The sequence below is a fragment of the Brassica napus genome, chromosome C7, assembly GCF_020379485.1.
Source record: "Brassica napus cultivar Da-Ae chromosome C7, Da-Ae, whole genome shotgun sequence".
NCBI classification, from domain to species: Eukaryota; Viridiplantae; Streptophyta; class Magnoliopsida; order Brassicales; family Brassicaceae; genus Brassica; species Brassica napus.
Window position 1 is genome coordinate 16,511,305 of NC_063450.1, and position 24,379 is coordinate 16,535,683.

Genomic DNA, 24,379 nt, shown 5'->3' on the forward strand with positions numbered 1-24,379 from the left:
TGAAGACTTATATAGTATATATATTATATGGAGTATAGATTATCTAGAGTTATAAGAGAGAGGGTCGCATCCAAATAGTTTTGAAGTGGACCATGTGAAAAAACAAAGAAAGCCCACACCATTGATTGGTAAATGGATGAGAATATGGTGTTGTAGTTTTCCATGTCCTTAAACCTAATCCTCTCAACACTATTTCTACCTTCTTTTCTGACATCTCCCATCACTCGCCTCTTAATTTATTCCATTCCCCACCAAATTCAATATACTTTTTAACTGTAGTATGTTACACATGTGAGTGAAAAGAAAGCTAGAGAAATTACGGTTGTGAGATGCTTTTCTGGAGGCCATGTATAAATATGGTAGAGTAGTACTAGTAGAGCTTCTTCACTCACAATAATGACTTCTCTTCATTAAATGAAGAGGAGCCTCTCTACATCAGAAGTTAAATAAGAACACACATTCAAGAGAGAGAGACCCTTCCATTAACATTCTTTGTTCATGTCCTAAGAAGAAACATCCACAAGACTAGATATGGGTGGTTGCACAAGCAAGCAAGAGAGACCAAGTATGAGAAGTGTCAAGAAGGAGTCTTCAACTGAAAAAAGAAGAGGAAGAAGACACATGAGAAGAGAGGTGGATGAGCGAGAGAAAGTGATGTTTGATAAACTTAGAGAGGCGGAGAGAGAGTGGGGGAAAGAGAGGAAGAAGCTAAGAGAGCAAGTGAAGAGGCTAAGGAAGAAAGTGGAGGAGAGAGAGGAAGCAAAGACAACAACAACAGAGGAGAGAGAATACTGGAAATGGGTTGTTGAGGAGATGTGTGTGGAGAGAGCAGTGAGAGATGAAGCCGTTGAGAAATGGAAACAACTCTATTTAGCTATCAAGAATGAGCTTGATCATCTCATCATCCACACAACTTCTTCCTCTTCTGGTAAAAAAAGCTTCAACTTAGAGTTTTTATTTTGATAATGTATTGATCTCTGATAGTGGGTTACTTGTAGGAGAGGCAACAATGCAAAGGCAACTTGAGGGGAAAGGTGAAGAAGAAGCAGTTAAGACAGTGGAGGAACTGAGAAATGAAGTTAGAGTTAAAGAAGATACAATTGAGACATTAAAAGAGAAAATAGCTTTGATGGATAGAGAAAAGTATGAGAAGGAAAGAGAGATTGATATACTTAGACAGAGTCTGAGGATTCTTGGAAGCAAGAAGAATAAGAAGAAAGGAGCATCGTTTGCATCAATGAATCTGATGATTTTGAAGACCAAATGTGTGGAATGTACATAACACTTCAAAGTCAAAACAGTCTTCCTGCAACAGTGATGATATCTCACTCGTCAGAGAATCTTTGATCAACAATGTCACATATTATTTCTCTTTTGGTTTGTTTATCTTTTTATATTGGAAATAGCAAGTTATAGCACTACAAGATTGAAAAGCACATGACGACACAAAAAATAAGTTAATAAATCATATGTTTTTGTGTAAAATACTCACTCATCATACAATCATTCAGCAATAATGATCATGAACCATTTCGTTTGGGTATACGTACAGCGGTAAAGTAACTTTGCTGTCTCTTAATCAGCTCATACCAGTGACATTACTATACACACATAACTTCTAAATTTCGATGCAGTCCGGTTTTCGATTTAATTAAAATTTACAAACAAAACAGATCAACAATAAAAACAAACAAAATGTATTTCCTCAAAACATTGTTGATGTTGGGCAATGGGCATCGTCCCAAGTTCGACCAAAATGCTATTTCTCTCTAAAGACATATTAACCCATACCATGAGTTAAAGCCTAGCTTGTAGCCGAAGGTCCACCAAGGACCCATAACTCAAAAGAAAAAGGATGTTCGGCTTTTACAATGAAATGCAGTTTTTAAAAAAAATACATTTGTGTTATAAATCATTAAGTGGATGACCTATAACCAAGACCAAGACAAGGCCCAACCGTGGAAGAGAGAGACGGCCAAGTTCCTAGTCGGCCAAGGTTACTAGTTTTTCCTTTTCTCTGTTTTAGTAGTTTTCCTATTTCCTGTTGGATTAGGTTTTGGATAATTTCCTTTTATCTATACTTTGTAATTTCTATATAAAGGAACTCTATTGATCATTAATAACACAGACAATTTCCGCATTCTTTTACAACACGTTATCAGCACGATAGACTCCAAAACCCTGAGACAAAATCGAAACCTATAAACCCTAAAACCCTAAGCCAGCGGCGACGATCCTAGACGACCACCATCTCATCTCAACTCCGATCAAGCTCAACTTCAGACGTTCCATGTTCGTGTCCAACGTCCTCAGCCTCAGCTCAGCTTGCGTCCAGCTCAGATCAAATCCCCGACCAGACGGAACCGTCCGCGAGAAGAAACAAGCTCGCGATCGTCCTCGGCAACACGACCCGATAGGAGCCGTCCCGCGTCCGTTCGTCTCAGCTCGTCTCTGATCTTTGGTGGTCCGGTTCAGACCTACAAAACAAAGGTACATACTTAATCTGAGAACATAATGATCAAACCTAAAACCCCCAATCCATTATTATGGAATCCCATGTTCTTGATCAAAACCCTAAAACCTACAATCTAAAATCGACAATCTAATAACTAGATATAGAAATTGATTCCTTAGAACATATTGATTGATGTTATTGATTGTTCCTGATCTGAATTTAAGAAACCCTAATTCTGGAATCGAAACCCTAAACCTAAAAGATTGAATCCGATTTAAATTGATCTTGATTGAGTGTTTGATGATCTGAGGTTTTAGGATTGATAGATTGCTTGAATAAATCTAAATCGGATTTAAATCCTAAAGGCTTTGAAACCTTGAATTCATATTGATTAAACCAGCAGCCTGTATTGCTTAATTGAAACCCTAAATTTATAAATTGAATCCAATAGAAATCGAATTGCTAAGATTGTTTGCATTACATCTAAATCTGAATTGAATTGCATCCGTATTGTTTAAAATCGACCAGCATATAGAACATACGAATTCGAATCTGATTACATTGATAAAAGCATATGGCCGTGTGGCCTTAATCTCTCTGCCACATGTAGAATCATAAATTAGGATTGTTCGCACCATGGTCAAGTAGATTTACGTAGCCGATCCTATTGATTGATTACATGGCCGCATAAGGCATGCTTGTAGCCGATTTCTTTTAAAAGTCTTATGGTCGAATGATCACATTGAGAATCTGAATTTTAAATGACAATGTGATCCAGATGTCGAAAATCTCAAATCTAGACTACGCAGCCCTTAATCTCTCAGGAGATAACTATTTACAGTGGGCGCTAGATACAAAGATCAACCTGAGGTCAAAGGGACTCGGTGATACTATCATCGAGGGAAACAATGAGAATGATAAAAACAGATACAGGGCGATTAGTATTATACGCCATCACCTCATTGAAGGTTTAAAGGATCAGTACCTGACAATGGAAAATCCACTAGACCTTTGGACCGCTTTACAGCGTAGATATGATCACCAGAAAATGGTGCTACTTCCAAAGGCTAGATATGAGTGGAAGAATCTCAGATTCATGGACTATAAGTCCGTGGATGAATACAATTCTGTATTGTTGAAAATAGTTTCAATGATGAGACTTTGTGATGAAGAAGTAACCGAGAAAGAGTTACTTGATAAGACCTTCTCTACATTTCATTCAACAAATGTGTTGCTGCAGCAGCAGTATAGAGAGAGAGGATTCGCCACATATATTGATCTGATCTCGTGCCTACTTATGGCCGAGGCTAATAATGAACTGCTCATGAAGAACAGTGAGATGAGACCTCCAGGTTTAGCACCATTACCAGAAGCTCACAAAGCTGAACATGAAGAGAAAGATCCCAAAGAAAGCAACCATGTCTATAATGAGAGAAGAACACACGGCAGAGGCCGTGGTGGGTATAAGGGACGTGGTGGCCGTGAGAATTACACATATGGCCGTGACAATTATACTTATGGCCGTGGATATGGAAACCACAATAACCGTGGTCGTGGTTCCAACTATGGCCGTGGAAGAGCCAATTTTGGCCGCGGTGGAGGCGGTATATCCAAGCCGTTTTACTCGACCAAATCCGTTTGTCACAGGTGTGGGGTGAGTAACCATTGGGCCAAGAACTGTAGAACCCCTAAACATCTATGTGAACTCTATCAAGAGAGTCTTAAGAACAAGAATCCAGAAGCTCATATGGTTCACGACAATGGGTATGATGTTGATGATGATTTCGACCATGAAAAGGATGATCCAATGGATCATGAAACATCAGATTGTCTTAAAGACTAATTTGACTTTTATTTTTGATTGTTCTTTGATTGGTTTGGTGTTTTTATTTTTATTGTTTGAATTTATAATATGAAAGCTTTAAAGTTTTAAAAGTCTCTGAGATTAGAAATCTTCTTATATAGAATGAATGAGATGAGTATACTCGTGGTGGATAGTGGCTCAAGTCACACAATTCTTAGAGACAAAAGATACTTCGTCAATCTCATAATGCAAAGTGCAAACATACACACTATTGCGGGTGTGGCCGGCCTGATTGAGGGTCACGGCCAGGCTTATATATTGATGCCTAAAGGCACTCGTCTAGAGATTAAAAATGCCTTATATTCCCCCAGTTTTAAAAGGAGCCTATTGAGTTTCAAGGATATAAGATTGAACGGTTTCCACCTTGAAACTTGGGAAGAAGGAAATAAAGAATTCCTTAACATATTTTCGATCACCAAAGGCAATAGGACGGTCCAAGAGACTGTACCCGCAATAGCTACTGGTCTATACTATGCAAAGATCAGTATGATCGAGGCTAATGCCTGCGACAATTTCACTCTATGGCATGACCGGCTTGGCCATCCCGGTACTAGTATGATGCGAAAACTGATAATGAATTCAAAAGGGCACACATTCAAAGGAGTTGTCCCATATAATCTCACATGTGCAGCATGTGCACAAGGGAAACTCATAACTAGGCCTTCACTAGTCAAAGTGAATAAGGAAATCATAAATTTTCTGGAAAGGATTCAGGGAGATATATGTGGATCAATACACCCACCTAGTGGGACGTTTCGGTATTTCATGGTCCTGATTGATGCATCGACCAGATGGTCGCATGTTTGCCTACTATCCACACGAAATTTGGCATTTGCACGCCTGCTTGCTCAGATCATAAGACTGAAAGCACATTTTCCAGATTTTCCTTTAAAGACTATACGTCTAGACAATGCTGGTGAGTTTACGTCCCAGGCGTTTAACGAGTACTGTATGTCCATGGGGGTAAGTGTGGAACACTCTGTGGCACATGTACATACACAGAACGGCTTGGCCGAATCTTTTATTAAACGCATACAGCTGATAGCCCGACCATTACTCATGAGGTCTAAACTCCCGGTATCAGCGTGGGGACATGCATTATTACATGCAGCAGAACTGATTCGCATCAGGCCATCTAGTGAGCATAGATATTCGCCATCCCTGTTACTCATGAGTCATGAGCCAGACGTGTCCCACATCAAAACATTTGGATGTGCCGTTTACGTTCCAATTGCTCCACCACAGAGAACTAAAATGGGACCACAAAGGAGGATGGGAATATACGTTGGATATGACTCCCCAACCATTATAAAGTATCTTGAGCCAACAACCGGTGATTTGTTTAAGGCCAGATATGCAGACTCACACTTTGATGAGTCCACATATCCGACCTTAGGGGGAGATAACAGCCGGTTGAGCAAAGAAATAGAATGGTCTCGACCATCAATATCTTGGCAAGATCCTCGGACTAAAGAATGTGATATGGAAGTCCAAAAGATAATACATCTTCAAAAGCTAGCTAATCAATTGCCGGATTCATTTGCTGACCCGAATAGAGTGACAAAGTCATACATACCGGCTTGTAATGCACTTATAAGAATAGAAGTCCAGAAGGGACAAAGTCAAGTGGCTACAGAGTCTAAACAACGTCTAAAACGTGGTAGACCTATTGGTTCCAAAGATAAACAGCCTCGGAAGTCCAAGAGAGGTGCCGGACCCGAGAGCATTAAGGAAACCGTCCATGACATTGATGGACCGGCCGAGCCGACCAGAACGGTCGAGTCGAGTGGGCCGGTCATACCGAATGAACCGGTTCGACCAATGGTACCATATAATGAGGTTCGGGACGCTGAACTCCAGGGTATACCAGGTCTGGATAATCAAGAGATCTCTATCAATTATATAATGTCTGGAACGAAATGGAACAGAAAAGATATCGACGTCGATGATATATTTGCATATAAAGTAGCACTTGAGATCATGGAAATAGATGAGGATCTACAACCCACGTCCATATATGAATGCATGCAAAGATCAGATTGGATCAAATGGAAAGAAGCTATAAACATGGAGTTAGAATCATTAAAGAAACAAGGCGTTTTTGGCCCTATAACCGTGACACCAAGAGATGTCAAACTAGTGGGATACAAATAGGTCTTTGTGAGGAAAAGAAATGATAAAGGAGAAGTATTGAGATATAAAGCACGGCTTGTTGCACAAGGATTCTCACAGAGACCAGGAATAGATTATGAGGAGACGTACTCCCCTGTGGTGGATGCAACTACATTACGATTTCTAATCAGTCTGGCCATAAAAGAAAAGCTTGATTTACGCCTAATGGATGTAGTGACTGCATACTTGTACGGACCACTGGATAATGAAATCTATATGAAAGTTCCAGAGGGTATTGAGCTCAAAGATAAGAAAGGTTCTCGAGAACAACATTGTATTAAGCTGAATAAAGCCTTGTACGGTTTGAAACAATCAGTTCGAATGTGGTACAATAGATTATTAGAGTACCTAGTGAAAGAGGGTTATAAGAACGATCCAATAAGTCCATGTATTTTTATAAAGAAATTCGACAACAAGGGCTTTGTAATCATGTCGGTTTATGTGGACGACCTGAACATTATAGGAACCTCAGGAGAGATTTCCAAACAGTCGAATGTCTAAAGAAAGAATTCGAAATGAAAGACTTAGGGAAAACTAAGTTCTGTTTGGGACTGCAACTTGAGTATGTAAACAATGGAATCCTTGTGCATCAGTTGGCATATACAGAAAAGATACTCAAGAAGTTTAATATGGACCAGGCTCATCCGTTGTCGAGTCCTATGGTCGTGAGGTCCTTAGACCTAGAGAAGTATCCGTTCGGACCAAAGAAACCGGACGAGAAAGTGCTCGGTCCGGAAGTGCCTTACTTAAGTGCCATTGGAGCTTTAATGTACTTGGCTAGCCACACTAGACCAGACATTTGTTTTGCCGTGAATCTATTATCTAGATTTAACTCTTGTCCAACTCAAAGGCACTGGAATGGAATAAAACACTTGTTCAGATATCTGCAAGGAACAAAGGATCTCAGATTGTTCTATACCGACCAGCCAGGAGAGAGTTTGGTCGGATATGCAGATGATGGGTACTTATCTGACCCACATAATGCTAGATCTCAAACAGGATATGTGTTTATATATGGTGGGGCTGCAGTATGTTGGCGGTCCACAAAAAAAGCCCTAGTGGCCACATCGTCCAATCATGCCGAGATCATAGCAATGTATGAAGCAAGCCGTGAGCTTGTGTGGTTGAGGAACATGACCGGACACATCCGTGTAGAGAGTGGTTTGGCCGTGGAACAGGAAGAGCCAACGATCATCTATGAGGACAATGCAGCTTGCATAGCTCAGCTCAAAGATGGATACATCAAGAGAGATAGAACGAAGCATATCTTACCCAATTCTTCTTCACCCACGATCTGCAGAAGGCAAAGGAAGTTCAAGTGGTTCAAGTTCGGTCCAGTGATAATTCGGCCGATCTCTTCACCAAGTCTCTGCCAACCTCAACGTTCAAGAAACTCGTTCATCAAATAGGAATGCGCCAGCTGAAGGATCTTCAGTGATGCATTCATCAGGGGGAGTTTCATGCGTTGTACTCTTTTTCCTATCTACGGTTTCTATTTTTCCCACGCTGGGTTTTTGGTTTTCCTAGAAGGTTTTAACGAGACAACATCGTGCATGATACAAATCCATATGGTTATGACATCCAAGGGGGAATGTTATAAATCATTAAGTGGATGACCCATAACCAAAACCAAGATAAGACCCAACCGTGGGAGAGAGAGGCGGCCAAGTTCCTAGTCGGCCAAGGATTACTAGTTTTTCATTTTCTCTGTTTTAGTAGTTTTCTTATTTCCTGTTGGATTAGGTTTTGGATAATTTCTTTTCATCTATACTTTGTAATTCCTATATAAAGGAACCTCTATTGATCATTAATAATACAAACAATTTTTCCATTCTTTTACAGCAATTTGTGCATATATTAAAAACTGAATACTGAGCAAAAACTAGAGCTATGTTCCTTCCAGCCAGCCACTTTTGAAAATCTCCTTCATATCTCCTATTGCCCAACCCTTTGATTGTCATGAGTCACATGCGAGAACCTCCTTGTCAATCCACTTGAATATGCTCGAAGAAGGTGTTGCTTTCTCTCTCTATCGATGTGCATAGCGTTCTCTCCCGATTGAATAGACTCCTATCTGGAAAACATACCGGATTAGATCCAGTTACTCAGACCTATATATTTCAATATACTTTTTAATGTACAATTTTTTTTGTTATACATTTAAATAATCCAACTAATTATTTCGTCTATTTTAACACCTTAATTTTCAAAACTATACCTATTTAATATCATCTTTTGATTAAAGTTGTTTTATTTTAGCTTTTAGTTTTTTTTTTTGTTTATATCTTTTCGAACGTAAGAGTTTTAAATTGGTTTGTATTATTTGTATCTTTCAATGTTCTTTCACATGATTTTGAGTTCATATAACTCTCTTTAAAAAAAAATATAAATCTCATTTTCCACCAACTTTTGTTTTTTTCCGAATATTTACTTGTTCTAGCTCAGTTTTATTTCCCATTTAAGGATTTTTTTCATATGGTTTTAACTTTTGAATTTCAATGATAAAATACTACAAAGAGAGTATTCGAAACATTCGTTTAAGTTCCAATTTAATTTCAGGTGGTGGTCATTGAAAACCAAAAAAAAATACATTCGGTTATAATTATACAATTTCAAATTGGTACAACATTTAAACCGGACTAAACACTAACCTCAACCGATCTCTTTTGTTCCCTGGTGGACTGGTTCTGACAAACCCTACTTATCTGAAGTTTGGTAGCATTAGCAGTAGCACGTTGGTCTCTCACTCTCTCTCTCAGACTTCTAACAACTTTCGTATACTTGCCTCCCCGCGCCGCAACGCAATCTCTGCAAGTTTCAAACTTCATTTGCTTAAACGGCACGCGCCGCAATGCACGCCACCATCCTCTCCCCACGCGCCACTCTCTTCCCTCCACACAATGTCCGCTCCTCCAACACCCTCGACTCTCGCCGCCGCCGCCGACCAACCTTCTCCTGCGCCGCCCAACCCGTAACCGCCGACCCCTCCCCTCCTCTCACGGACTCCTCCAACAAGCTCAACAAGTACAGCTCAAGAATCACCGAGCCCAAGTCCCAAGGCGGCTCACAAGCCATCCTCCACGGCGTGGGCTTATCCGACGACGATTTGCTGAAACCCCAGATCGGGATTTCCTCCGTGTGGTACGAAGGCAACACCTGCAATATGCATCTGCTCCGGCTGTCCGAGGCGGTGAAGGAGGGAGTGGAGAAAGCTGGGATGGTTGGGTTTAGGTTCAACACGATTGGTGTGAGTGATGCTATCTCTATGGGAACCAGAGGGATGTGTTTCAGTTTGCAGTCTAGAGATTTGATTGCTGATAGTATTGAGACTGTTATGAGCGCTCAGTGGTATGATGGCAACATCTCTATTCCTGGTTGTGATAAAAATGTAAGCTTTTTTTCTTTCTTGGTTTCATCTTTATGGTTATGTGATTGATTTGATTCCTTTTGTTTTGTTTCTTAGATGCCTGGAACTATTATGGCCATGGGAAGGCTTAACAGACCTGGGATTATGGTTTATGGTGGAACCATCAAGGTACTGTACTTACCAAGTTTTCTAATTAATAGTTAAGCAGATAGTTCATTATACCCTAAACCTTTTGGATTTTATTGCAGCCAGGACATTTTCAAGAGAAGACATATGACATAGTATCTGCTTTCCAGGTACAGTTGTTGCCTGGATTATGTTATGTATGCTTAAGAGATCCACAGTACTTATGTGTGTTGTACTTTTTCAGAGTTATGGAGAATTTGTTGGTGGGTCCATAAGTGATGAACAGAGGAAGACTGTCCTCCATAACGCGTGTCCTGGAGCTGGAGCCTGTGGTGGCATGTACACTGCTAATACAATGGCTTCTGCAATCGAAGCCATGGGAATGTCCCTTCCTTACAGGTTAGCCTTGCAAACACTAGTGACCATACATTCCTCCAGACTAAACAATTTATGTGGTTCTTTTAACTTTTATTCTTGAAGCTCTTCAATACCCGCTGAAGACCCGTTAAAGCTGGACGAGTGCCGGTTAGCCGGAAAATATCTTGTAGAATTGCTAAAGATGGACTTGAAACCCCGTGACATTATCACTCCTAAATCACTTCGTAATGCGATGGTCACAGTCATGGCTCTTGGGGGATCAACCAACGCTGTATTGCATTTAATTGCTATTGCCAGGTATAACTTTTGCTTATCATTATCATGGAACACAATAGACTGATGTAATAAACGAAGATTATTCCAGGTCTGTGGGTTTGGAGTTGACCCTTGACGATTTCCAGAAGGTCAGCGACGCTGTTCCATTTCTAGCAGACCTTAAACCAAGTGGGAAGTATGTTATGGAAGATATACATAAGGTGCGTGCGTCTTTGGCAATATCGTTTGGATTATTAGTTATTGATCATTTTGTATAATTGTTGTTGTTGCTACTTGATCTACAGATTGGTGGAACACCAGCTGTTCTTCGTTATCTATTAGAAGCTGGATTTATGGATGGGGATTGTATCACTGGTATAGATTGTTAAAGCGTTTTAGAAACTCTGAATTAACATTTTGGATTGATGTGAGTTGCTTACAAACATGATTGCGTTACTATTTTGTTCTTGTCTCCTACCAGTCACAGGGCAGACTTTGGCTCAGAATTTGGAAAACGTCCCTCGCTTACCAGAAAACCAGGTCCGGTTTGTTTGTAATGTTACTGGTTATTTCATTTCTTCTTGATTATGGTGGATGTTAATTATACATTTCTCTGATTATGACTTGTAAAAGTTTCCAGGTTATAATTAGACCTGTGTCAAACCCAATCAAGGAGACTGGACACATTCAAATCTTGAGAGGAGACCTTGCACCAGAGGGTTCTGTAGCAAAGATAACCGGCAAAGAAGGGTTATATTTCTCTGGTAATGCTGATTCACTCTCATGTCCCCTTACACCCAACTGTCTAGTTAAACACTTCACAGTATTAGGGTTTATACAATGGTAACTATTCTGTATCAGGTCCTGCACTTGTATTTGAAGGAGAGGAATCTATGTTGGCTGCTATATCAGCAGACCCGATGAGTTTTAAAGTAATTGCCTTTCTGATTAAATTTGTACTGTCTGTCTGCTGAGAATGTATATCGTTTGTTACAGGGAACAGTGGTTGTTATCAGAGGAGAGGGTCCTAAAGGAGGTCCAGGCATGCCTGAGATGTTGACACCAACTAGTGCTATAATGGGTGCCGGTCTTGGAAAGGTACCACCTTTTACTTGAAACACACTTTCTTTTATTGAGATAACGCATGCTTTATGTTTGTGAACACACTTTGTCTTGTTGTTGGCACTTGCAGGAATGTGCATTGCTGACTGATGGTAGGTTCTCGGGTGGGTCACACGGTTTCGTTGTTGGCCACATTTGTCCTGAGGCTCAGGTTTGTTTTTCTTTCTGTCTGTCCACTGGCTCTGCTTTTGTAATATTACAAGTACCAAAACAGACATTAATGTGAAGATGGTTAGTGATGAGAGATTTTCCTCGGTTTTCACATACTATTTATATATGCAGGAAGGTGGTCCAATTGGTCTGGTAGAGAATGGAGACATAATCACAATCGACATAGGAAAGAAGAGAATAGACACACAAGTCTCGGCCGAAGAGATGAATGCGCGAAGAAAGAAATGGACTGCTCCTGCTTACAAGGTTAACCGCGGAGTTCTATACAAGGTACTATCAATGAAACCACTACTCGTAATGTACGTATCTCTCTGTCTTATTTGTTGGATTATTTGCTAAAACAATGGTTTTTGGATGACAAACTCTAAAACAGTACATCAAGAATGTGCAATCGGCTTCAGCTGGATGCGTGACTGATGAGTAGCTCGACATCTCTGAGCAGTTTTTGTGAATGAGCAACAGAAAGTAGCATGTTCACGAGGGAAACTGTACGGTCATTTCTTTAGTATCATTGTAGCTTCTGGATCATTTGCATGGTTTGTTTTTTACAATTTGTTTCTCTCTTCTGTCAAAATGAGAACTTGTATGTTGCCAATAAAGACAATTTTGCATTATTATTCAATAAAAACACTTATTTTTCTCCATTCAGATTCATTTGTAAAATATACATTTTCTTAAAATTAAGAATGTGTTGCGAGAAATGGGCACCACTACTAACGTATAGAATGGGTGACTCCCACCATTTTATTACTTATGCCATGTCTCATGACAAGATCTTGTTAAAAAGAACAAAAAAATATCAAAACTTTATTACAAAATTAGTTAGTAAAACAAGAAATTTTCAAACTTTAGAGAGATCTCCAAAATAATTGAATAATATAATATGAGAAGTATAATAGTTTCTCATTTCTTCTTCTCATTCATTCCAAGAGTGTTCTTGACACCATCAACCGCACCCTGAGCCATATTCTTCACCGACTCTCCGGTCTGTCCCCGAAAACATTTTCATCGTTAGTCTAGATCAATACAAGTTTAGCTTCTTACTAATTCATATCATTTTATTGGACAACACTAGTTCATATCATATATAGTAGTAGTATATAATTAACAATGGTTAAACATTAGTTTATCGAAATTACTTGTTGGATGAAACCAGAGGCTTGTTGTTGCCCGTGCTGGGCAGATTCTTTGGTGGACTGAGCTGCGTTAGCAGTCTTGTCGCAAGCGTTGTGTGCAGTTTCCTTGGCTGATTCAGTCCATTGCTCGGCCTTCTCCTGCCATATCACCAATATATACATTTATTTCATAACCAAAATCATGTTTATATTAGCGATTAAAACAAGAAATGGGATGAGAGATACGTTAGCTTGGCCCCTGGTCTGCCCAGCATTGTACGATTGTTGCAAGTTCGACATGATTTTATCAACTTTAACTTATAAAAAGTGTGGTTCTTTCTTTGGATGATAAATGAGCTTTGATTGACTGATTGATATTTTCATTTCGTGATGACAAGTCAATTTATAGTGTTCTTTTTTCATGATTCGGATTATGGTGTTTGTGGTGAAGAAGAAATGAGTTAACTCCGCTCGAGAGATTTGTGGGTGGCCATTTATGTTTTTTTGACTTGTTCTCTAATTTTTACTTTGTTTTGTTGTTTTACTTTTATTTTGTTTGTCTTACTTTGGAAATGAGGATAAGTAAATTGAATACCAAAGAAGCTAAGAATTTATATCGATCATGGAAATCTAATGTACTTACATACTGAAGTTTGTTAAAGTTAAAAACGGTTGTGAAGAAATGCGAATCAATCACTAAGAAAACAAGAACACTAACATGATTGAGGCAAATACTCGTTTTAGAATTTATATATTGATTATGCTGTGACTGATGTGAGAAGATATAGATTAACAGATGGATAAACAATAAAGAAAGATACAGAGATTTAATGTGGTTCACTCCTAACGGCTACGTCCACGGGCGAAGAGAGATTTTATTGATGGAGGAATTACAAAGATCTGTCTACAAGAAGATCAGGTCTAGTTTCTCTATGGCTGCTAACTAGGTTTAGAGGAGACACAAAATATATATAGTTGTGTCCCGGAAAACTCTAGCACTAGTGGGCCTCAAAAAAGACTAAGGCCCAACAGATTCAAGGCATTATTCAACAAATCTCCACCTTGACTTGAATCCTCCATAATCAGATGTACCAGAATGCACTTCTTCGTGCTCAGAATATAGATGTACCAGACTCTCTCTTTGTTCAGATGTTCCGTCGACTCAGATGTCAGATGTCCCGTCAGACTAGATGCTCCTCAGAGCCAGATGCCCTCACTTGGGCCATATGCTCTCTTCGAGCCAGATGCCCCTCAGGGCCAAACGCCCATCAGGGCCAGATTTAACAGCTTGAGATGTTTAGCAAATCAAGACAATGCTTGAACTTGCTATGAGGAACCGACTTAGTGAACATATCCGCAGGATTATCAGTTGTTCCTACCTTCTTCACTTCAATCCTCTTCTCATCTCTCAGAAAATGGTATTTTACATCGATATGCTTGGTTCTCTTATGATGAACCTGATCCTTGGCTAAGCAGATAGCCTTAAGCTATCACAGAACACAGTAGCCTGATCATGATGAAGACCAAGATCACTGACCAATCCTCTCAACCATATTGCCTCCTTAGCAGCTTCTGTCAATGTCATATACTCTGCCTCAGTTGTAGACAAAGTCACTGTCGACTGCAAAGTCGCCTTCCAGCTCACAGTAGAACCACCCAAAGTAAATACGTAACCAGTCATGGATCTCTTGCTGTCCACATCTCCTGCATAATCCGAATCAGAATACCCAGTAACCAGTCTTGAATCCTTGTCTCCATAGACAAGACCAATATCAGATGTACCCTTAAGGTATCGGAAAATCCTCTTCACAGCGATCCAGTACTCCTTTCGCGGCTGAACCATGAACCTACTCACAACACTGACTGCGTGTGCAAGATCTGGTCTTGTACAAACCATAGCATACATCAAACTTCCTACATCACTAGCATAAGGAACACGTGACATATAATCGATTTCCCTTTCAGACATTTCATCACTCATGGTAGGATGAAAATTTACAGCACATGGAGTATCGATAGGCTTAACATTAAGCATCCCGAATCTTGTCAAGACCTTTTCAATGTAGGCCTTTTGTGACAAGAACAGCTTCTTCTTCGTCCTATCCCTGAAGATCTCCATTCCTACAATCTTCCTCGCAGCACCCAAATCTTTCATCTCAAACTCAGAACTCAGTAGTTCTTTCAGCTTCTGAACATAACACTTCTTCTTGGCAGCTATCAGCATGTCGTCTACATACAACACCAGGTAGATATACGACTCATCCTCCACCTTGCTCATGTAGACACAACAGTCATAAGGACTCCTGTCGTAGCCCAACTTGACCATATAGCTGTCAAACCTCTTGTACCACTGTCTAGGAGACTGCTTAAGTCCATACAGCGACTTCCTCAACTTTCACACGTGATCTTCTTTACCAGGAAATAGAAAACCCTCTGGCTGAGTCATATAGATCTCCTCCTCAAGCTCTCCATGAAGAAAAGCAGTCTTCACATCAAGTTGCTCCAACTCCAGATCCTGACGTGCTACTATCGCCAATAGCACTCTGATAGAGGTGTGTCTGACCACGGGTGAGAATATCTCATTGTAGTCCACGCTTTCTCTTTGACTGAAACCTCTAGCAACAACTCGAGATTTATACTTGACTCCCTCTTCTGGTGACTGGCCTTCTTTTATCTTATAAATCCACTTGCAAGTCACAACTTTTCTCCCAGGTGGTAGTGTGACCAGATCTCATGTGTGATTCTTTTCATGAGATTCCATCTCATCTCCCATTGAAGCAAACCATTTCTCAGATGCATAACTTGAAATGGCTTCTCTGTAAGTAGACGGCTCGTAAATGTCCACTTCCTCTGCAACCTGTAGTGCATAACCCACCATATCTTCAAACCGATATCTCTCTGGTGGCCTAACATCAACTCTCCTTGGTCTGTCTTTAGTAATACTGCGTTTTTCAGACCCAATACGTTGATTTCCAGAATTGGAAGATTGAGGCTGCTCATCAGACATCGATCGCTCGCTCTCTTCCTGAGGATCGATCGATCTCGTGTTGTCGGATATCGATCGGAGATCTCTGCCATCACCCAATCCTGTGTCTGGCGTAGATCGATCGCTCCCTGACACTGGATCGGTTGATCCTGGGTAGTCTGACTGCACTTCCTGCAGCTCCACCTGCTTGTCAACATCCTCCTGCTCTGCTTCTGAAATAGACTCAGCTGAAACTTTGAACATAGAACTCTCATCAAACACAACGTTCCTGCTCATAACAACCCGTTTCTCAGATGGAGACCAAACTCTGTATCTCTTTACACCATCTTCATAGCCCATAAACACTCCCTTCTTCGCTCTTGGTTCCAGCTTTCCTTCATTAACATGATAGTAAACCGTGCAACCAAAGACTCTCAGAATAGAATAATCAGCAGATCTGCCTGACCAAACCTCATTAGGTATTCGACACTCGATCCCTGTATGCGGTCCAAGATTGATCAAATAACAAGCCGTGTTCACTGCCTCAGCCCAAAACCTCTTCTCTAAACCAGCATTAGAAAGCATGCACCTCGCTCTCTCCAGCAATGTCTGGTTCATTCTCTCTGCTACACTATTCTGCTGTGGTGTATACCTGATTGTATGATGCCTAGCAATCCCTGCATCCTTACAAAACTGATTGAACTCTGTTGAACAGAATTCCAGACCATTATCAGTACGAAGCCTCTTAATCTTATTCTCAGTTTGATTCTCCACCAGTATCTTCCACTCCTTGAAGCTGTTGAAAGCTTCACTTTTGTGCTTCATGAATGTTATCCAAGTCTTCCTCGAATAGTCATCAATCATGGACACAAAATACCTGTGACCCTTCAGCGACTCCACCTTGGAGGGACCCCAACAATCTGAATGGATGTTATCCAGTGTGCCTTTTGTTTTATGAACAACCTTAGGAAACTTCTTTCTGTGCAGCTTCCCAAACACACAGTGCTCACAGAACTCAAGGCTCTTGGTCTTATGACCACAAAGAAGATCATGCTTCGACAGAATCTGCATCCCACGCTCGCCCATATGTCCAAGCCTCATATGCCACAACTTGTCCATATCTTCCTTGCGAACCTCTAGAGATGCAACATTTTTTGAACTTGAAACCGTAGAACCTTCCAGAAAATTCAAAGTACCATGAATGGAACCTCTGAGAATCACATCTGAACCCCTGTAGACACTCAGAACTCCATCTCCACCTGAATACTTGAAACCTCTGCTATCCAAAAGACTAACTGAGATCAAGTTTTAGGACATAGATGGAACATGTCTAACTCCGGTCAACGTGCAGACTCTATCATCATGTGTCCTGAGCTTGATAGAACCGATTCCTGCAATATCGCAAGCAAAGTCATTCGCCATCTTGATCTTGTCATCATTCACTGCCTCATACTCTGAGAACCATTCTCTCCTTGGACACATATGATAAGATGCGCCTGTGTCCAGGACCCACACATCTCTAGGATGTGTTTTTCCATGAGCAACCAGCGCAATATCTTCATCAGATTTAGCCTCATTCTTGGCTACCGCAGCGGAACCAGTCTGCTTCTTCTTCTTAGGACAATCAGATTTCCAATGTCCTTTCTCTTTGCAGTAATTGCAAATATCAGTTGGTTTAGGACCTTTTGAAAATGACCTTTTGTCTTTCGACTTCTTGCCTTTTCCAAAGTTCTTTCCACCACCTACAAACAACCTATAAGCTTGGTCGTCTGTACCAGAACCAGATGCCTTGTGTCGCAACTCCCTGCTATGAAGTGCTGACCTGACTTCCTCCAAATTCATTGTATCCTTACTCCTTATGAATGACTGAACAAAGTTCTCATAGGAGTTTGGTAGTGATACCAACAAAATCAGTGCTGCATCCTCATCTTCCACCTTAACATCAATATTCCTCAGATCCAACAAGATGGAATTTAGACTGTCAAGATGATCTTGGAGTTGTGTACCTTCTTGCATCCTCAGAGCGAAAAGACGTTGTTTCAGAAGTAGCTTCTTAGTTAGAGACTTCGTCATGTATAGACTCTCTAGCTTCGACCACAAATCAGCTGCAACATCAACACCGGAAACTTCGATGATGATCTCATCTGCCAGACACAACAAAACTGTTGAATACGCCTTCTCTTCAGTAACCTCCATCTCAGTAGTAACAGGTTCAACCTTCTTCCCTGACAACGGTGCCCAAAAACCTTGTTGCTTCAGCAACGCCTTCATCTTGATTTGCCAGAGACTGAAACTGTTCCTTCCAGTAAACTTGTCGATCTTCATATTCATCTCAGACATCTTCTCACCAGATTCAACCCGAAGCTCTGATACCAGTTTGTTGTGACGGATGTGAGAGGATATAGATTAACAGATGGATAAACAATAAAGAAAGACACCGAGATTTAACGTGGTTCACCCCTAACGGCTACGTCCACGGGCAAAGAGAAATTTTATTGATGGAAGAATTACAGAAATCTGTCAACAAGAAGATCAGATCTAGGAATGAAAAATTTATTACTCATTAAATCTTATATTTATACAGTTTCAAACCCCGGTATACAGTTTCAAACTCAGTTTCAAATTTAGTGGGTCTGGTAGGACTACCGAAGTTTACTCGATTTGCTCATGTTAGTCTAGCTGATTAGGATGGGAAAATGACGATTTTGTGGGACAAGAATTCTCCTTCTAGTGGCTTCAAGAAAAATATGATTTGATGTGCGGAGATCGCGCTTGATAAACACAATGGAGATGAGATTTGGGGAAAGGTTGAGTGGCTTGATGGTGTGCTTCCAGTCCCTGGCTCATATGAGTTGTTAAGGTTCTTGCTGTTACTCTTTGAAGAATGATATGCAAAAACATACTTGTATAGGGCGGAATCTTTCTAAGTGTGGGTACTATAACATTATGTTTGATGATTATTTTGTTATTTTTCAAAACTGAATGTTACAAACCTTTTATGGATAACTTAATATTATAAGCATCATCATTTCACATTTCATTTTCAAACTTTTGATGGATAGCTAATTTTCTGGTGCTAAACATTTTTGAACGTCGTTTTCAGGATAAGTATTTGTTCTTTCTCTTCTCTAGTTAGAGTTTTCTGGATAGCTATTTGTTCATCTCCTATAGTTAAGAAACATGAGAATAAAACAAAGATTTTTCAGGAAACATTGTGTTACACAGTGTATCCAATAAACACAAAAGCATGAAATTGCTACTAAATAAAACATCCAAAGATAATATTGAATGCATGGACCAGATTATATCTTTTTTTTTTTTTTTTTTTTTGAAAATTACCAGATTATATCTTAAGGAGAGAAAGGTATAATCTCACGAACCATAAATCAAGGACAGCATTTACGTATAGTTTTAGACATATCATTCTTATTCTTGAAATTAAATAACTAACAAGACATATTTTCATTATGTGCTAGCTAGATCATGCATTTCGTGACAATCATTTCTTGGGCTAGATCATGCATGTCTTGATACTAAATTTCTGTCATTAATGTTATTGATAACCACGTGAAGATTATGGAATTTTTTCTAACTCTGATATAGGGTTCTTCTTTTCATAAATTGGATTATGTTGTGAAACCAGAGATTTAGAGCTGAATGTTTCTGTCTTTTATTAATCATAAAGTGTTCCCTTTATATAGGGGATTACAAGATAGATAAAAGGAAAGAGGGAAATCCTAATCATACAAGGAAAATGAAATTGAGTTTCTTTTTCTCCTAAACCATGTAGCCGTCTCTCTCTCTTTTATAAGTCTCGCGGCCGCCGCCTCTCTCTAGGGTTGGACCGTCTCTTTCTCTAAGTGTATGGGCCGGTTATGGACCGGGCGGTTATAGACATCCATCAATTGATTTATAACACTCCCCCTTGGATGCCATAACCATACATGGATTGTAATACGCTTAATGTTGCCTCATTAAAACCTTATCAGGAAAATCCAGTGGGACAAAACCATGATGAAAGAAAAAGAGTACAACACGTAGTACTCCCCCTGATGTGAACCTCAGTGGAGGTCCTTCAGCCTACGCATCCCAATCTGATGAGTGAGTTTCCTGAACGTGCAGATCGGAAGTGCCTTAGTGAATAAATCGGCCGAGTTATCACTGGACCGTACTTGGATCACTTTGACCTCTCTAGTCTTTTGCAAATCGTGGGTAAAGAAGAACTTAGGCAAAATATGCTTTGTCCTGTCCCCTTTGATATAACTATCTTTGAGCTGAGCAATGCAAGCCGCATTGTCCTCGAAGATAACAGTCGTCTCTTTGCACTCGACCATCCCACAATCAGATCTGATATGTTGGGTCATCGACCTCAACCAAACGACCTCGCGGCTGGCCTCATGAATGGCTAGTATTTCCGAATGATTGGATGATGTGGCCGCGATGGTCTGTTTCATGGAACGCCATGATATGGTCGTACCTCCATGTGTAAAGACATATCCTGTCTGTGATCGAGCCTGATGTGGATCTGATAGATAACCAACATCAGCAAAGCCAACTAAACCATCTTTGTTATGGTTAGTATAATATAGACCCAAGTCTTTCGTTCCTTGCAGGTAACGAAGAACATGTTTGATCCCATTCCAGTGCCTTAGGGTCGGACAGGAGCTGAACCTAGACAGTAGATTCACGGCGAAGGCTATATCAGGCCGTGTATGAGTTGCCAAGTACATCAAAGCTCCAATGGCACTGAGATAAGGCATTTCGGGACCAAGGACATCCTCATCGTCCATCTTGGGACGGAATGGATCAGTGTCCAGGCCGAGGGATCTTACGACCATGGGACTGGTCAGTGGATGGCAATCGGCCATATTAAACCTCTTGAGCACCTTTTCAGTGTATGTCATCTGATGCACAAGGATCCCATCATTTATGTACTCAAGTTGTAATCCCAAACAGAATTTTGTTTTCCCGAGATCTTTCATCTCGAATTCTTTCTTAAGGTATTCAACCGTTTGGGAAATCTCTCCAGAGGTTCCAAGTATGTTAAGATCATCAACATATACTGCTATGATCACGAACCCTTGATTTTCGAATTTCTTAGTGAAAATACATGGACTGATAGGGTCATTTCTATATCCCTCTTTCACTAGGTACTCACTGAGTCTATTGTACCACATTCATCCGGATTGTTTCAGTCCATAAAGAGATTTATTCAGCTTAATACAATGTTGTTCTCGAGAACTCTCTTTGTTTTTCAATTCAATACCTTCTGGGACTTTCATGTAAATCTCATTATCCAGTGGACCATATAGGTATGCGATTACAACATCCATTAACCGTAAATCTAGACCTTCTCTCACGGCAAAAATCTGAAGGTCGTAGCATCCACCACAGGGGAGTATGTCTCCTCATAGTCTATTCTAGGTCTCTGTGAGAATCCTTGTGCAACAAGTCGTGCTTTGTATCTCATAACTTCACCTTTCTCATTTCTCTTTCTCACAAAGACCCATTTGTATCCCACTGGTTTAATATCATGAGGTGTTCGGATTATTGGACCAAACACACCTCTTTTTCTCAGTGATTCTAACTCCACGTTTATGGCCTCTTTCCATTTAAGCCAATATGGTCGTTGCATGCATTCATATATAGACGTGGGTTCATAATCCTCGTTATCCATAAGTTCAAGTGCTACTTCATAAGAAAATAAATCATCCATGTCGACATGTTTTCTGTTCCACTGTTTCCCAGACGAGACATAGTTTATTGAGATCTCATTATTATCTGCACCATCAGTACCATGAAGCAAGGCGTCCCAAGCAACATCATTTGGCACATCAGGGCCGGCCACATCAGTGGCATCTGTACCGGCCATGTCTAAAGCCGTAGGGTCGGACGCGGTAACATCACGGGCTGGATCGGCCGCGGCCATGTCTGGTGTCTGAACAACCTAAGTTTCATTTTCTGCACCTTTCTTTGTTTTCCGAGGGTTCTTATCTTTGGAACCTATATGTCTACCATGTTTCACACGTTGTCTAGACTCTGTAGCAACTTGATTGTGTCCCTCTTGAACATCAATTCTTATTGGTGCATTAGCAGCTGGTATATATGACTTTGTCACTCTTTTTGGGTCAGCAAAGGAGTCTGGCAATTGATTAGCTAGCTTTTGTAAATGAATGATCTTTTGAACTTCTAAATCACATTCTTGAGTTCGAGGATCTTGCCAAGAAATGGATGTTTGATTCCATGAAATTTCTTTTACCATTTTACTGCTATCTCCCCCTAATGTTAGAAGTTCGGATTCATTAAAATGACAATCCGCGTATCTGGCCTTAAACAAATTTTGGCTCAAGATACTTTAAAATCGTGGGGGAATCAAATTCAACATATATCCCCATCCTCCTTTGAGGTCCCATCTTTGTTCTCTGTGGTGGAGCTATTGGAACATAAACGGCACAGCCGAATGTCCTAAGATGGGATACGTCTGGCTCATAACCCGTAAGTAATTGTAATGGGGAATACTTATGTTCACTTGATGACCTGATGCGTATGAGCTCGGCCGCGTGAAGGACCGCATGTCCCCACGCTGAGACCGGAAGTCTCGACCTCATGAGTAATGGTCGAGCTATGAGATGTATGCGTTTTATAAATGATTCGGCCATACCGTTCTGTGTATGTACATGTGCCACGGAGTGTTCCACACTTACCCCCATGGACATACAATAATCATTAAACGCTTGGGAAGTGAACTCACCAGCATTGTCTAGACGTATAGTCTTTAAAGGAAAATCTGGAAATGGGCTCGTAATCGAATTATCTGAGCAAGTAACCTGGCAAATGCCAAGTTTCTGTTCGACAGGAGACAAACATGCGACCATCTAGTGGACGCATCTATGAGGACCATGAAATATCGAAATGTCCCACAAGGTGAGTAAATTGGTCCACAGATGTCTCCTTGAATTCTTTCCAGAAAGTTTATAGTCTCTTTAGTGACTTTAACTGGTGATGGCCTAACGATTAGTTTCCCTTGGGAACAAGCAACACAGGATAGGTGCTTAGGGATAATTTGTTTCTCTTTAAAAGAATGGCCGTTTGAGTTCAGGATCAATTTACGCATCATGGACGAACCGGGATGGCCAAGCCGGTCGTGCCATAGAGTGAAGTTGTCGATTGCCTCTTTGTTAAAAGTGGCATTGGCCTCGATCATACTAAATTTAGTATGGTAAAGACCAGTAGATAGTGCGGGTATGAATTCTAAGACTATGTTATGACCTTGGGCGAGATCAATGATCTGGAGGAACTCTTTGTGTCCTTCGCCCTTGGTTTCAATAAGATAGTCATTCAATCGAATGTCTTTAAAGCTTAATAGACTTCTCTTAGAGTTGGGTGAATACAAGGCATCTGATATCTCAAGATGTGTACCCATAGGCAGCAGGATATTGGCCTGGCCATGACCCTCTATGAGACTAGCTATACCCGCAATGGTGGAGATTTTGGCGTTTTTCAGAGTTAGGTTTATGAAGTATCTTTTGTCTTTTAAGATCGTGTGGCCTAGAGACTTCATATATAAAATTATTTATTCATTTAATCTAAGCATACAATGTAATAGAAATAAATTCAAGGAGATAAAAATCAGAGAAAGCATACAAGCAAAGCAATCACACAAGTTTGATGTCGAAATCAGATTATCAACTTGATTCTTTTACGCAATCATAAGTCTCATATTCCATAAGATCATTTTGATCATGTTCAAAATTATTTTCACCATCTTTATAGACCAAGTGGGTTTCAGGATTCTTTCCTTTCAGACTCTCTTTGATAGAGGTCACAAAAATGTTTGGGAGTCCTTCATATCTTAGCCCAATGGTTCCCCATTCCACATCTATGGCATACTGATTTGGTCGAGCTTTGTGGTTTAAAGGATATACCACTGTCACTGCCTTGACCATGGCTCAAATTGGGTTGATACCCACGGCCTCTGCCATAGTGATTCCCACGGCCAAATGTGTTACAGTGGCCATGGCCAACCGTGTGGTCTATCATTCTGGACGTGGTTACCTCTTTTTTTTCTTCTGCGGCCTTATTGGTATCAGGTAATGAGATTAATCAAGGAGGTCTCAATTCATTGTTTCTCATCAGTAATCCATTATTTTGCTCAGCTAGCAATAGACTCATCCACGGACTTATAGTCCTGAATTCTGGGATTCCTCCAATCAAATAGGGCATTTGGTAATAACACCGTTCTTTGGTGATCATATCTCGATTTTTAACTTTGTCCAAAGGTCTAAAGGATTCTCAATAGTCATATACTGATCTTTGAGACTCTTAATAAAATGATAGCTAATAATTAATATTGCCCTGTATCAATCTTTCTCATTGACATTATTGCCTT

The 24,379-nt window shown here is 40.3% G+C and overlaps 4 protein-coding genes across 4 annotated transcripts; 3 read left to right on the forward strand and 1 right to left on the reverse strand.

Annotated features, from left to right (window-relative positions):
• Positions 1–227: 227 nt before the first annotated feature.
• On the forward strand, positions 228–1,421 carry LOC106378186 (golgin subfamily A member 6-like protein 2). Its single transcript, XM_013818359.3, has 2 exons — positions 228–928; positions 999–1,421. Exons 1-2 carry the CDS (start codon positions 532–534, stop codon positions 1,280–1,282), a joined length of 681 nt encoding a protein of 226 aa, XP_013673813.1. The 5' UTR covers positions 228–531; the 3' UTR covers positions 1,283–1,421.
• Positions 1,422–3,233: 1,812 nt separating this feature from the next.
• Positions 3,234–4,298, forward strand: LOC106363917. Its single transcript, XM_013803580.2, has one exon. It carries the CDS (start codon positions 3,234–3,236, stop codon positions 4,296–4,298), a length of 1,065 nt encoding a protein of 354 aa, XP_013659034.2.
• A 4,889-nt stretch (positions 4,299–9,187) lies between these two features.
• Positions 9,188–12,554, forward strand: LOC106452467 (dihydroxy-acid dehydratase, chloroplastic). Its single transcript, XM_013894599.3, has 14 exons — positions 9,188–9,879; positions 9,955–10,026; positions 10,107–10,154; positions 10,229–10,383; positions 10,465–10,659; positions 10,727–10,838; positions 10,923–10,992; positions 11,099–11,157; positions 11,258–11,381; positions 11,479–11,549; positions 11,614–11,715; positions 11,810–11,890; positions 12,022–12,180; positions 12,284–12,554. Exons 1-14 carry the CDS (start codon positions 9,343–9,345, stop codon positions 12,332–12,334), a joined length of 1,836 nt encoding a protein of 611 aa, XP_013750053.1. The 5' UTR covers positions 9,188–9,342; the 3' UTR covers positions 12,335–12,554.
• Positions 12,555–12,624: 70 nt separating this feature from the next.
• Positions 12,625–13,412, reverse strand: LOC106363906 (late embryogenesis abundant protein 1). The gene is made up of 3 exons (XM_013803574.3): positions 13,272–13,412; positions 13,050–13,184; positions 12,625–12,897 (listed from the first exon to the last, which is right to left on the reverse strand). Exons 1-3 carry the CDS (start codon positions 13,323–13,325, stop codon positions 12,814–12,816), a joined length of 273 nt encoding a protein of 90 aa, XP_013659028.1. The 5' UTR covers positions 13,326–13,412; the 3' UTR covers positions 12,625–12,813.
• Between the last annotated feature and the right edge of the window lie 10,967 nt (positions 13,413–24,379).